This window comes from Arvicanthis niloticus, chromosome 9, assembly GCF_011762505.2.
Source record: "Arvicanthis niloticus isolate mArvNil1 chromosome 9, mArvNil1.pat.X, whole genome shotgun sequence".
NCBI classification, from domain to species: domain Eukaryota; kingdom Metazoa; phylum Chordata; class Mammalia; order Rodentia; family Muridae; genus Arvicanthis; species Arvicanthis niloticus.
The window spans coordinates 63,235,470-63,251,136 of record NC_047666.1 but is presented as its reverse complement, the minus strand read 5'-3'; the positions used below and the strand labels follow the sequence as shown (position 1 = coordinate 63,251,136).

General features: G+C 46.4%; 1 protein-coding gene across 5 annotated transcripts in view; it reads right to left on the bottom strand.

Moving 5' to 3' along the window:
* The window catches only part of Ano2 (anoctamin 2), a 338,029-nt gene that overhangs the window by 215,734 nt on the left and 106,628 nt on the right, over nt 1-15,667 (bottom strand). For all 5 annotated transcript variants that reach the window (XM_076940592.1, XM_034512071.2, XM_076940594.1 and 2 more), the window contains 3 exons: nt 13,842-13,893; nt 2,701-2,756; nt 1,489-1,530 (listed from right to left, as the gene is read on the bottom strand). In XM_076940592.1, coding sequence (XP_076796707.1) covers nt 1,489-1,530; nt 2,701-2,756; nt 13,842-13,893 — 150 coding nt within the window. The remainder of the gene's footprint in view (nt 1-1,488; nt 1,531-2,700; nt 2,757-13,841; nt 13,894-15,667) is intronic.

Sequence of the window (15,667 nt, the reverse complement as noted above, 5' to 3'; positions counted from 1 at the left end):
CTACTCAGCAGGCCTCCCACTGACTCTTAGATCCTACTGCCAGCAGGAGGAGGTGATAGCATCCTTACAGAAGCCTGAACACAGGCTAATATATTTATTATAATAATATCATGGTAGCAACACATAACAAATGCACATATATTTTGGATGGACTGCAATTTGTTTCTCTGTCCTAGTGCGAAAAGCAGAGGGCAGTCTGGATTCTCCTGAGTTAACTTTGTATCCCTTGGCTCTGTGGTACTCCCACATGGGCTGAGGTCCTCACCACCCAGCAGGAGGTTTCTTGGGCAGGCAATGGATCTCGTGATAGCCATTTAAAGGGAAGAGACATGAAGTCAGAATGTAGGAGGACAGAAAACAGTCAGTTGAGAGAGGTGAGGATGGGGGAGAAACGCTTCCTTCTTTTCCTTTAAATGTGATGCGGGACTTTTCAGGAAATTAAACACCGAAGCTATTAGCATCAGATAGGAAACAGATGAGGTTGAGACATTGCAATTCTACAGCAGATTCCCCAGGCAGGCAGAGCAGGGACATATGTAAGCAATCACAGCCGTATTTCTGGAAAAGACCTTTTATGTTTTTAATACTTAACACTTCATAACAGGGACTAATAGGCAGGATAAAAAGAAGGCAGCTCAAAAGGCAACTTGGGGCATGAGTGGTTTTCCAGACAACAGAATTGGGGGGAAGGAATCTCTTGAGCTTCAATCCCTAGTCCCTCCTTCTCCCTCCCACCCAACTGTATATACTAGAGCTTCCAGAGGCTGGGCAATAGGATGGCATGAGCAACAGGCCAGCAGACCAAAGAGGCTGGGGCCATCCTTTACTTCCTATCCGCGATGGCCCCATAGTCCCAAGGTACCAGCCAACAAAACTAACAGCTCTTCACAGAGGGCTTGGCTGAGTATTATATCGCCAGGAGTTGTGGCTACCACTGGAGGGGTCCCTCTAAAGGAAGCATCATCCTTCCCCCAGCTGTGACATCTAGTTTCCAGCTCCCTGCTATAGGCATCCTGCTTGAGATTCCTTCTCCCTCAGCAGTCTCCTTTGTCATTTGGCAGTGGCTTTATTCTCCTTGCCTATAGGACAGGAAACTGTTACTAAGATGACCCAGAGAAATCTATAATGCACACCCATGGGGGGGTGTATTTTATTTTATTTTATTTTATTTTATTTTATTTTATTTTATTTTATTGGTCAGGGACACTTCATAGGCAAAGGGATTCTAAGTGACTACCCATGGGGACAGTGTACCCTTGGGTAATGTGTTCTGTCTCTGTCTCGATGTTCACACCCATACATTAGAGAAGATGGACAGCTAGTGTCACTCAGTTGGTGCTCTCCTGTCTTTGAAGGGTGGGGTTTGTGATGCGAAAACTGTTAAGATTAGATACGTAACTGGAACACTTACAACACCTTTGGCCAGTTCCACATCCAGCCATGCTTTTATACATCCAAGGTTTTCAGAGCAGAACAATAGAAGCTTACCTTTCTGTCATTCATGTCATCCCCTGGACTGTCATATTCACCCTGTAGGGAAAGGGAACACCAGATAAAGCCAATGGAACCATCAAGAACAGATGCCAAATGAGAAAAGATTTTCTCTTCTTTTTCTTTTCTTTTTTCTTCTTTTTTCTTTTCTAGTGGCATCTCTTTCGTTTCTATTTAAGGAAAGTCAGAAACATGGCATAGTCAGGAGCCGGTGTTTGATTTCTTAGTCATCACCTTGTAGTGTTTAATTAGGATAGCTTTTCACACAAAATGACCCCCTCCTGTGCTTGCCAGATGAGCCCAGGTTACTACTCTGAGCCCATGCAATGGCAAGGTCTGTGCCTGTAAATGGATTAGCACATGAACTAAAATTCACCCCATGCCATGACACCCTATGTCTGCAGCTGTCAGGAGTTAGCTTTACGTGCTCCATAGCAAAGATGTCAGAAATGGGAAGGCTCCCATCTAAGCAATTCCTGTTGGTCAGATTCATGTGGCTATACTGCATGACGGATGTAGATGGTGGTGAAGCCAAGAGGTATTTAGTTGAAGGATTGCGTAGGTTCTTCACAAGTTCTCTTGAAATATTAGTGCATTGCATCTTGGGACGAACATGACTCCCAACCAAGGAGTGTGTCCAGGTTGTGTATTACCCACACCACTGAGGTTTCTTCCATGGCTATCCACCTGCCTTCACTGACAACCAGGCCTTGGGTACTTTTAATCAACTGTAGACTACATCTGTATTTTCACAATTTTGGTGTCAAGGAAAGCTCAGACGAAAACCAATGCATGCTTCTTGTGATCTGTGAAAATGACTGGAAAGACAGTTTGAGACCTTTGGCAAAAAATGAACCAGGTGTTATCCTCAGCAGTGAGCAGTTCCGGGGTTGGCAAAGGTGTTTTAATCTCAGGGTTCACTTCTGCCTTCCTTTGCCAAATGTTCACCCACCCCCAAAGCCCGTGGTTCCAACTCTCGGAAGACTAGAGAGAACATACTGATGAAAACTACTTACAGGCAGCCATGGCATACTCTGTAACCCTGGCTCCCAGAAGGTAAGAGGTCATAAGTTTGAGGCAAGCCTGGGTCACAGAATGACACCCTGCATTGAGAAAGAAGGGAAGGGGGGAGGAAAGAAAGGGGAAGAGAGGGAGCGGAGGAAGAAAAGGAAAAGCGAGGCATGGGGAGGGGAAATGAAGAGTACTTACGTCATGAAGCGGGTAGGCAGCCTCGTAGGTGTTGTTTGCTATTAGAGAGTTAATACCTGCAACGTAAAGGAGAACAGTAACTCTGAAGTGGACCCCTCTCAACCCGAATTTTGAGAAATATTAAACCCTCGTGTGCCTCCCAGCTGTGCATTGCATTCTCTGCTCTGTCCTTCCACTCTGCGCGTCTTCCTTAAGCTTTAGTTCTTAGGAGAGAGGAAATAGTGTCCATTTCTCAAACACCAGCGGTGTTCTCACATTCAGCATGCTGTGAGAACCGTCACATTGTGCCTATCCTTGCCTTCTGATTCCAGCCTGGTAAACCCTCCCCACTGCATGGCCACACGCATTTCTCGGGATCCTCTATGTTCCATGTCAGCACAGATGTGTTCTGAGGGATGACTTTGGCCATGATTATTTAATGTAGGTGTCAATGTCCTGTCTTACCTTCCTGTCTGTTCACAGGACTACTTCATTCTGGTGATTAGCCTGCCTTCCTAGACTGTGACAATCCTGGGGCCTGAGATTCCAGCACAGTACTGCTCAAAATAAGGTCTGGGGAACCTTGGGAGACCTCTGACTCTTCCAGAGCTCCCACGCTGTGGAATGTTCATGGGTGGTGAGGTTGACAGCATCTTGCAGCACCACTGGCAATATTTACCCTTTACTCTTACTCTCTCACGTGTACACGAAGGGGTTTGTGCATATCATGACAGCATCCCCTCGGCTTATGGAATATACACTTACGACTTCTTTTGTTTTATGTTTTCCTCAGTTTCCACTCTAGTACAATAAAACCTGCTCAATAAAAATCACCTAAATAAAATATCTTTAGTGCCCCCAAAAACTTTTTTATTATTTCTTTTATTTTTCAGATTATAGATAAATTCCCCTTTCTTCTCTACAAACCTTTCAATGTGCCCCCTCCTTCCTCTTCAAAATTTATGACCTCTTTCTTAATTGTTGTTACATGTGTATATGTACATGTATTTACACTTATATTCCTAAACATAACCTGTTCTGTCTATATAATGTTACTCATGTGTATGTTTTCAGGGCTGACCGCTTGGTATTGGATAACCAGTTGGTGTCCTCTTCCCTGGAGAAGTCTCTGTCTCATGCCCCCTGTATTCCTTAGTTGCCTGGAGTTCTTTGTGCAGGGTTGAGACCTCATGTGCTTTCCCCAGTCACTTTGTCATGTCTGCTGCTGTTGTCTTTGTTCTGTTCACATTTATGTCGTCATGTTGGTGAAACTTTATAGGTGTCTGTTCTGACACTACCAGGAGACACAGTGTCATAAATAACTCCAACAATTTCTACAGGGCAAAGATGCCCTGAGATTTTTTTTTTTTAATTAAAAAAATGAAAGCCTCACAGGAATAGTCGCTGTTTGGTCTTAGAAGTCCTCCACACTACTTGCCCATTGCAAAGTCTAGTGAGGAAAGGCTGAGCAGACAGATACCGGTAGTTGACTCTCTAACTACAACCCTGACAACAGAGAGCTTCTGCTCACAGATATCATTATTTCTTGTTTCTTTCTTGGTTTTTTTTTTTTTTTTTTTAAGTGGCTATAAAGCAGTCCGTATGTTCTTCGTCAAATTGGGCTAACCTAGGTCACCAACAGTCTGTGCATTCTGCATCAGAATGAGCTATCCTGAGTCACCAGCTTCTGGGTAGAAGAAATTGTATCTCACCAACTTCGAGTACTGAGATTCGGCATACCAGGATCCACATTCAATCACAGAGAGGAGGTTCCTGGTACCCAGTAGTTTCCCATGCCCGTGCACTCACTTTCATCCCTAAGCCGTTCTTTGCAAAGAGACAATGGACAGTAAGTAGTAAGACAAAGTCATGGAGTTCGGAGGAAAGCAGCATCATGCACTGATAGTAGGCTGTGTGGTCAGTGGCTCTGCATCCACAATGAGGCTGGGGCGCTGGTCTAGGCATCGACTCATTAAAACTCACCACTTTATACCCCATATGTACAGCCACACCCACACATTAAGACACCAAAGAGGTCCTTTCTTCCCTAACAGTCCCCAATTCTCGAACCTTATCAAGATTCACCATGGTTCTGGCACACCACATACACCATGCCCACCGGTTCCCTTAGCTGCTCGGTAGACATGGTCACCTCCAGGGATTTGAAAGCCAAGTGTGCACAGATGTGCCTTCAAGAGCTAGCAATCCTCTTTCAGGTTTATGTTTCTTCTTTGGGGTTAACGTAAAACATGAGAAATAACTTTGCTGGGATGGGGAGGATCCGAGAGAAGTGCGGGTGGGGGAGGGGTGCCAGGCAGGGACAAGCTACAGATTTATTTTCACTCAGAAGACTACAGTTTCAGTCAGAGCAGCATCAATCAGCTCGAGAGCCCTAACCACAGCAATACGAAGCCACCCCACAGTAATCAAAGGGAGAGGAACCAAGTTGGGGCAGCAGGAGCGAGGGGGTATTTTCAAGCTTTGAAAGTACTATCCATATGGATAGAAGCTGAAGCATCACAGGCTGGTAGAGCCCCTAACTCACTCACACCCCACTGTTGCCATGGCAGCTGTAATACCACCAAAGACAGTCCCAACACTTCTTGGGAATAAAAACAACCAACGAACAGATGTTTCACCTCTCTTGGCTGACAGTCTGAGCTCAACCGAAATGTCCTTGAAAGATCTCCGTTCACTGGGCTCTAAGCTGTACACCTACTTCCTTCTCAAACCTACACACAGCTTCACCTCCAACAGGCAGCTCATCCCCTCCAGGACACAGGCTGCTTATTGTTCTGTGTCCTCCAAAGCCTGCAATGGACATAAGTCAGAGGGGATTGGCTGTCTCTGCTGTGTCTCTCAATACACTTGGTTCACTGTCCTGACACCCAAAGGGGTGACATTTGAGAAGCCATCGGCTCTTGGCTGTACTTGCTCTGTATACCTTCTAGTTGATAAAGTGTCCCTACCCCCCCCCCAACAACATACACACACACACACACACACACACACACACACACACACACACACACACACATCCTCCTCACTGCCTTGTTTGGCAAGCTACCCTGATGAGGAAACTCAAGACTCCAGTTGATTAGTCTGCCTTCTAAGACAGGAAGTCCAGGCAAATGGTCTTTTGCCTTGGAGCAAAGACTCCAAGTTATGAAATCTGAGTTATCCCATCTCAGATACCCAAGGCTCCCAAACGATGTCATTGAATGGTTCTCTGTCACCTATAACTGTGCACCTCCCACAGGACACCTAGGTGGTAGCATTTGGTGATCCCAATCAGTGTTGTTGCTGGAGGAGGGGAGGGAGAAGAGCTGAAAAGGAACAGCTAGCTACCCTACCGAACTAGGCCTGCACAGGCCTCTTGTTTCACCCCCAGACTTCAGAAACCAAGACTCTACCCCAAACAAGCATGGAAATCAGTTTGAAAAGAAAAGAAAATAATCAAACGTTTTTCAAAAAGAAAAGGAATCCCTGCTTTGAAATTTCTGAATTTTTTTACTTCCTTTTCAAAAAAATGGGGGGGGGTGGGGCTAATTGGTTCCATCATATGCCATTCATGTGGCCACAGTGGTAAGGCTTTCTTCCTCAGGACCACATAGATACTCTTCCCGCACTGTATTAAGCACAGTGGGGGAAGGGGAGGAGAGGGAGAGAGACAGACAGAGAGAGAGAGAGAGAGAGAGAGAGAGAGAGAGAGAGAGAGAGAGAGAGAGAGAATAACGCTAAACTTCTGTCTTTTTACTCCCAGAATTAAGGCCATGGAGAGGTAAAAGCTGCAAGGATATTTCCCTTCATTTCTCTCCAGTCCCTAAAGCAAAGCAAAGCCTCGACTCAAATAAAGCGTAGACTCTGGGGTCCCGCAGAAGCTGATCCCTAAAGTCATCAGCCCTATCTCCCTTTCGCACCACCAGCACCGGCACACCTGTTGCTTAGAACTCTAACCCCCAAAGGAAAAGTCTCTAGTTCCTTGTTACCCAGCGTGGACCACACTTTAAGCAGCCTGGGAGACTGGCCCAGCATCACTGCCCCTCTGCAACCAGAAGCGTCGGAGCTAAAGACCACAACCAGAGTGGACGCAGGTTCCCGCCATGAGCATGCGCATCCAAACCTGAGCCTTGCCTTTGGCTCTGCGGACCTGAGGCGAGAACGAAGTGCAGGACTTTATGGTCCGCCACCCAGAGACAGTCTCATTAAAGCTACAAGTGCTGCTGGGTGGCAGGGAGCACAGCTCTGCTCCCTGCAGACCAACCTCAAAGGAAACTTTCATCCTTTGGGACAGGTACTTAGAGAGATGGTGCCCTCCTCCTGAAAGCCCATTTGGTTTTGATTCGCTCCACAACAGGGCCTGCTCAACCCAGCCTTCTGCTTTCATCCCTGTGCTCCAGCCGGACATAAATCTAAACCAGAACCCCCAGACGGCACATTTAACAGAGACTATATTTACCCATCACCAAATTGTCTTGACGTGTGCTTAATTACTTAAACGTCTTTAATCCCGGGCCTTTTCTTCTAACAAAATAGAAACCAGTTCGGCTGGATGAACGATAAACCAGATGTTTACAACACACACCATGGTCTGGCTCCGGTCAAAATAATTAAGACATCGTCTCCTGAGTGGGAGGGGAGATGCCCAGAGCATACATTTGTTTCAATGCTCTGACACCAAAATGTCCATGAAAACGTACCCCTATTAATCTGTAATTTTCTATCCATGGAAAGGTAATAATAACTTCCATATGAAGGAGAAAGAAAGGTGTTTGCCCTGTGATATGGTCAAGAAAGCTAGGGTTTCTCTCCACGGATAAGCAGACTTTAAAGTTACTCTGTGATGGAGTACACATCCAGGGCCCTGGCAGCTGACCCTGGGAAACGTGACAGTGATTAAGGAGGCATGGCGGGGCTCGCCCAAGTGTGTGATCACTCACATGCTTCTCCCACTAGGCGGAACCTAACGTGTAAATATTGTTCATCTCTGTAGAGTGTGTGCATTAGCTGTAATCTCTCGCTTGCAGGGGTGGACGCTAACCTGAGATGCTCCCTCCTCCTGGGCTTATGGGAGAACCCTGGGAAGTTAATGGGCAGGGGCTGGAGAGATGGAGGACCCAAGTTCCATTTTAGGACCCACATGGATGACTTATAACTGCCTGTAACTCCAGCGTGAGCAGGTCTGATGCCCTCTTCTGGCCTCTGTGTGCACCAGGCTCTTAAGGTGAGAACCGATGTTTTCCCTTTTTATACTAATATCAACTCTCTCCAAAGAGAGGATCAAAGGGAACCAGAAGGAACTGGCTGTAGTAGCTAGAACATGGTGAGATCCATTTCTGTTTGTTCATATGATATAGTTCAGAAAATAACAAGAAGGCAGCTCTTTATATGCAGGCTTAGGCTATCCTTGGGTACTTCTGGAAGCCAAGAGGCAAAACCTTCTGCAATGTTCTCTGAGTTCTTAAATGTCATTAAATCAAGAAGCCTGGTACAGCCCACCGCACTATATCTTTATCCTCTTTTTTGCTAGCTGACTTTAGAGATCCCAGGAAACACCTGGGTAGACTATTGACACTGCACATCCTAAGACCTTATCCCTACAGATTTTAGTGCATCGGACTTGGCGATGGGTTGAAACGAGAAAAGTGGGTGATTCTGATGCCATGTAAATGCATCCTGGCCAACATATCCTGAGGTGGTGTTGCAAAAGGCTAATCTAGGAGGACAAACTTCTCCCAACTGCCTTCACACCAACTTGAATCCTCCCAGTTGGCATTTTCCCATCTCCTGTCCACTCCCACCCTCTATGAAGTCTGCAGGTGTCTTGGACCCAGGTCCCGACTGTAGCCCTGAACCCTTTGCATGTTTAAAGAATGGCAAGTTCCTCTTCAGGCCTCACAGTCTTGCATGTAAAGAAGACCACACTACTCCTTTGAAGCACAGGTTCTAGCACGTGTCAGAGCTAGAAGGGTTCAGTAACACGACAAAATTTTCACGTTTCTGATGGGACAAAAACAGGCCAGGGAAGGAATGTAACTTGATCCAAGTTCCTCAGCTTGTTCATCCCAGAGCTGGGAGGCAACCCACCATTCCATCCATGCCAGGGAGGGTGTGCCTACCATCTAGTTCCCCTTCTCAATATACCTCTCTGCCCATCTCCCTCTCATCGGAGTAGACTGGCATAGTCTGTGGTTTCCTTCTGCATCCCACCCCTCAGAGAGCTGAAGGGAAGGACTTACGTTCATGGCCTTCTGTCCAATCACCTGCACAAAGACACTCTTCTCTCCTCCTTCCATGACCCAGAGGGCTTCTATCTCCTTATGGGTCTAAAGTGGTCAATAGCTTTGCCACTATGAGTTTTAGGTTGCTGCACCTTCCTGGCACTTCTCAACATCCACCCTGGGCTTCTGTGAATGCCGGTTAAATGCCCACCCTGAATTATCCTGAATGTGTCACTTCTGCTGCCAGGATGCCGCTGACTCTGAAATCAGGGACTTTTCCAGGGCAGCCCCACCCTAACTCATTGCCTCTACCTCTGGAAGTTCCTCTGGAAGTCCCTCTCTGTGTATCTCATGTAAAGCACCCCCATCTTCAGTGCCTTTCTTTGGTTACTTTTCCTCTAAATGCATGTGACCACATGACATATTGTCACGTGACATATCGTCACATGACAAATTGTCCAGTTTATGATTGGCTTATTTTCCCTCTGCCTTCACTAGAATGCCAACTAGATTTGTTTCTGTTTAATTCGCCACTACATTATCCACCTCTAGAATTTAAACAACACATAGTAGGTGCTCAACTAGTATTTGAATGAATGAAAAGGTCATCTTCCAAATCCTTTAGGAAACCTTTCCTGAGAACTTCCACTGACAATCGATTGACTTACAGAAAACTAGAGAAGAGCCTCAAACTCTGGCCTTAAATTCCCCACTGTACCAGTCAGTAAGTATCTGTGAAATTAGGTAACACTGGTTAGACTTGCTGCTTACAGTGGTGCTTCTAATGGATCAAAAGAGCTCAAGATTTTAAAAATGCTTTGAAAAATGTCCAAATATACACATTAATTTTGGCTGCAATAAAGGCCTTATTTGTTCCGAGATCTCCTACCTGCTTAGTTCCCACCACAGAACACCCAGAAGCAAGGAAAACTATCTATAAACAGCTAACGCAGAGCTCATAAAATCTACTCCCCCTGATGATAGCAGCATTATCCACAGCAGGATCCTGGCAGCAACCCCTCCTTCCATTTCTCTTTACCAGAATTTTAAGGCACTTGTTTGCCTGTCTCCCAAAGGGCAACAGAAATGGGAAAACAGAAACAGCACAGCCTGGGGAAGGAGGTCACCAGGTCAAGAATTCAAGAAATGAAGGTAAATGAACTCAGTGATAATCCACAAGGAAACACACACTCTCTCTCTCTCTCTCTCTCTCTCTCTCTCTCTCTCTCACACACACACACACACATTCTCTCTCTCTCTCACATACACACACACACACACACATTCTCTCTCTCTCTCTCACATACACACACACACACACACACACACACACGTACGCACACACGCACGCACGCACTCATGCACACACTTGTGTGCTTCCTTCCTCAGTGGTTATCCAGAAAAGCCTGTTCGTGCGTCCATCTAGAGAATGCCTGTACCTGTAGAGCATATGAGAGCATATGGCCACATGCCCTGAACACACCCCATTCATTCATCTGATCATGGCACTCTAGCAGGACCAACCACAATTAGTAAAGAAAGAAAGCAAGACTTGTGTGATTGGTTTGGGAAAGATTTTTGCCCAAAGGATGTGGCCACAGGCAGGGAGAGCCACAAGACTGAGCATAATCCCCCTTCCCTTTGCTCAGGATTAAGTTTCGGATACAACTGCAGAAACCCTAGAGCCTTATGGTTTGGGTATGTATAGTCTATCTTTTCCTCCTAGTTTTCACATTCAATTTTAATTTGTGTGTTCTCCTGGTTCTTATTTTTTTTTTCAATTTATTATTTATATTAGGCTTGTTTTATTGTTTTCCTTGTAAGCCACTTCAGAAACGTTTGTGGAACAAGGCAAAAGTATAAATAAATCTGTACCTCGGGCTCTGTATAGGCTGATGGTTTACAAAAGCCGACACTAATAAAAATGTATTGTCTACAAAGAAAAAGTGATGACCAAGTGGGTGGGGGCGGGGGAGCTGCGGAATTGCAGTTGTCCTCATTGCCATGTCCACTTTCTAAGTTAAGTACAATGAGAAAGAGACCACACTGTACCCGGATCACGAGTATAACAACCCGTCCGGAAGGCCACACCCAAACCCAAGGATGTGGGTGGGGGAGGGGGCTGCCTACAGTGCCAAATACAGTCCTATTCTTTTCCTCTCCCGTTTATGAGACAGCAGGTGCTCTGAAGAAATGTCTGCCATTTATACCCACGTGTGCTTCACCTCTAATAAAACTGGAGAGATAGACAAGAAAATCTAAATCCGTCCCTGGCTCAAAGGTCCGCATCACCTCAGAACTTCTCAGCGCTGCTACATTCCTCGCTGTTTCGGATCCTATCGGGTTCTTAGTTGTTTGCCACATCTGCCAAGGGTAATTTATAAGATGGCCAAAGAGCTCCAACGGCTTCATTTTTGGCCGGGCAGAAGTCAAATCACTAGAGATAGCTTTCCAAGTCTGCTGAGAAGCAGAGTTCGACCACCCCTTTTTACGAAGAGAGGGTGTCAGCAGCAGCTACTATGCAATTAGCTGACTCTTCAGACTCCTCCTCCTGACTCTGCCACTGGTTCATAGTTCTTCGAAGGTAGTAGGAATAGCATCAGAGCAAGGACAGCTAGGTTCTAGGTCCACTTATAACACACAGCCTTGAGTGAGTCTCCTATGTTCTTTGTGGCAGCTGTAGTTGATGATATTTCCCAACATACCACTGTCTCCAGGAGCCATGAACCTGATGCTGGATACTTTCTGTTGATACTGAGAAGCAGATCTGGAAGGTAATTGCTTCCTGCTTGGTGCTCCTCTTTCATTCTGTCTGTGATTATACCCAGCACCTGCTACATTGTCTCATAATTATCTACACATCTGACTGGGTGACTACAACTACAGGTCCCCCCTCAATAGGTCAGTTCATCCTGGCACTCCTCGGCTTCTGTAGCATCATCTGACACATAGCAGGTACTCGAATAGATGCTTTTAAGTGTCTAAGGAGAAAGTCAGATTTTGAACACTACTAGGCAACAACAATCCTAAAGATGTTTGACTTTGAGACAACACACACACACACACACACTGAATCCTAAAAAGAGAAGGAAAACAGAATCTGTTCAAGCAGCCAGCTTCCCGTGACCTTCCAATAATCCAGGGGATTATCCTTTCCCAAAGCCCTGGGTTTCCAGTTTACAAAGCAAACTCACAGATGCCCGTTTAAGCTTTATAAAAACTCTGAAAGATACGTGTATGATCTCTATCCCACACAAAGGAAACTGGGTTGTAGAAAGGTTAGGTCACTGGCTGTGAACACAGTCAGAAACTCGCCAGCAACCGCTATATAACTAATAGGCTTGGCATTTATTAAAATTAATTCATTAGATAAAGTCAGCAGAGTAGAATGTGCAAAGCAGAAAGCTAGGTGCAAAGGTGCATAACTACATAGTGGCATAGGTGCATATGGCATAGCTGCATAGTGGCATAGGGGCATATGGCATAGTGCATAGTGGCATAGGTGCATAGGTGCATGGGGGCATACAGGCATAGGGGCATAGAAGCATAAGGGCATAGAGATATAGGTGTATAGGTGCATGCAGGCATACAGGCATAGGTGCATAGGGACATATGGGTATAGGGGCATAGAGGCATAGGGGCATAGAGGCATAGGGGCACAGTTGCATAAGGACATAAGTGATGGTTTCAGCAAATCTCTAGGACTCACTGCCTGTGAGTCAAAGCCATGGGTATAGAGACTAAGCAAGAAACTGAGGTTAGTGGAAGCTCCAAAGAGCATTATGGGAGAATCAGCGGACCAGACTTGATCCGGGAATGAGCAATGATAAAATTGGGGCAATCACAGCTCATGTTTCCACCTCTGCTACTGTGTGCATCTCTGAACAATACATTAGCAGCAGACTGCCTGCCTCAGTGTGTACACTCTGAAATGCTGGGGCTTTTGCTCCAACAGAGCAGAAATAGTCATATCTGGAAAAATATTTCCCCAGGTGAACGGACTCCATCAGTCACAGTGAAGAGAATGCTGGCTTTAAGAGAAAGTTGCTGTATGACCAAAAGCAGCCTAAACAGAAAAGAAGGGAAACTGAGGCAGGAGGTCATGGCAGGACCCTGGGGGGCAGGAACTGAGGCAGAGTCCAGTCTTACATTAGTCATCCGCACTCTCTTGGGGAGAAAGAAGTTTCTTCAAGCATAGAATGAGTTAGACTCCCTTTAAGACAGCTAAGATACTTTTCTTCCTGAAAACAGTACATGGAAATTGGCTGTGGTTTCTTAGAGCTACTGTGTGCTCGTTAGTTGTGTCAACGTGGCACAAGCTAGAGTCACCTGGGAAGAGGGAACCTCAATTTAGGAGCTGCCTCCATCAGATTAGCCTGTAGGCACAGTTTCTTAATTGCTAATCGATGCAGGAGGAACAACTCTGTGGGCAGTGTCATCCCTGGGCAGGCAAACCTAGATATATAAGGAAAGTGGCGGAATAAGCCATGTGGTACAAACCCATAGCAAGGTTCTTTCATGGACTCTGCTTCAGTTCCTGCCTCAAGGCTCCTGCCTGGACCTTCTGCCCCAGATTCCTTCTTCCTGCCCAAGTTGCTTTTGGTCACAGTGTCACAGCAGCCAAAGGCAAACGAGGACAAGAAAGTTGCAGTATGGATAGACTGAAAGATGTGGGCAGATCTACAAAGACAAGGACCACCTTCAACCATGGTGAGCTAGAGGTCTGGGGGCAGTTTCAACAGCCTGGGAGCATCCCAGACAAGAGGCATAGTGGGCATCTCTGCTCTAGGGCCCAGAATGGCTGCTTTGCCTCAGCTGAAGCAGCCCTTGCTTGTGGAACATGGGTCTGCTGCTTTCTTTGTTGCCCACCAAGGAAGTGTTGACAGGGCTGCCCCCAGCCCCTCACCACCTCGTGGATCACCACGTGGGAGGGCTCCTTACCCATCGTGTTGTTGGCTCGAGAACAGGCCGTCCGCTTCAGAATCTCATGTACCTAAAAGGGAAGGACGGCAGAGCTATGAATGCCGGGACCATGTGCGTCACCACCCTGTGAGGCAGGCTGTCTGGGACAGACACAGGCCTCATTGGGAGGAAGGGGACGCCAAGCATGTGTGGAGCTCATGGCCTCCTTGTCAAACCCATTCAAGCTTGAGTGTTTTGAGGAAGCTAAGAATTTAACCCCTTCCCCCACACACCCCTCATCCCACCACACCCTGAGAAATAAATTAATAAAAGGCTATAAATTGGCTGCAGTGGCAGAAGGGAAGGAAAACAGAGGTGGCCTGTAGTACATAGCCCTCTTGAGGGCCCTGGAGGAGGTGTCTGGATCTGCTTCCCTTCCATGTGTGGGAGCCTCAGAGAAGGTGGGGTTCCCTTCTCTTCCATCAGAGAAGGTGCCTCCTCTCCTCCAGTCAGAGGCACATCAAACTCAGGGAGCCTGAAGGAATGCTGGGAAATCACAGGACATGCAGTCAGATGTAGAGAGGCCTGAACCCACATCCGAAGATCTGTTCCTCTGCCGGTAGCACCCTGTCAGAAGCCTAGGAAAGCTCTGGAAGGCAACGGACATGGCAGTGCTTAGTGTGGACCATTACAGCCTATCCTAGCACTCTCATTTGCCCAAATTGTTCCTGAGTTCTCACCCTGCCGGATCACAACCTCTTTCTTCCACGGTAGAAGTGAGCAGTGTGCAGGCCACCTGCTCTGTTGCAGCTCAAGTCTCACAAACCTGAAAGATCTAGACAGCGCTGTCGCCATCATGATTACTTCGAGGGCTCTCTCTCATGTGGAGGGGTACTTCTTTCAGAGAGACAGAGGCATGTGTGGCTCAGTGATGGCCATCTCATGACTTCCTCGTATGTCCCAAGCCAAGCCAGGCCAAGCTAGGGTATCCTATCCAAAAGAAGGGAGCCAATGACTAAGCTAACAAAGAAGGGCACAGAAAATAGTCGTGGATCCACCCGTGCCAGCAAGACACCAGACAAAAGGTGGCCAGGGTGAAACTCAAGGCTCCCTTTTGCCCTTCTCATAGTTTGGCGTAAACCAAGGAAAAGGCAGAGAGAGACTGGGGAAGAAAAGCTTCCAGAAGGAGGGAAGAGTGAGGCATGTGCTTCATTGCTGTTATTCACACTCCTAGATTCCGGCCACAGACCTAGAGGGAGTGGCAAATAAATAGTTTCCAGCAGAATGGGGCTCAAGAGTGTTTAATTCTGCTTCTAATACAGCAGTAATTCAATTACAATAATAATTAGGAACAGCATTTATATGGCCTTGTATTATTTTACGAGCACTTTGCAATGATCAGTTAATCTCCACACCCTGTAACAACCCCCTCTGTGTGGGAGCCAAGTCCTGTTGGGAATGAATTGACTTACAATAGCATCAAAGAAAACAGGAAGTTTACACCCTCTTCCATAGGAAAGGAAAAGAAATTATATGCCCATTTAAAAAAAATCCTTCCTAAACCAAGGCATGAAGGAACCAGAGATTATTTTGTTGTTGTTGTTGTTGTTGTTGACACTGTTTGTTTGCTCTTAGATTTGGCTTTTTATCTTGAAAGCAAGAGTAAAGGCCATGTGTGTCAGAAATGCCCAATTACTGCTCCCTTCTTACCCTCCTTATCACCGGGGAGATGGGAAGTCCTTCTAAGTCTTTCTCCCATATTTATTCAGCACTGGACATGTAAGCTCTTTCCTAAGGAATGTTACTTCTGTGTTTCTGGGGGGCGGGGGGAGGGTAAGTCCTAGCATGCTCTGGTCCCTCTGGCC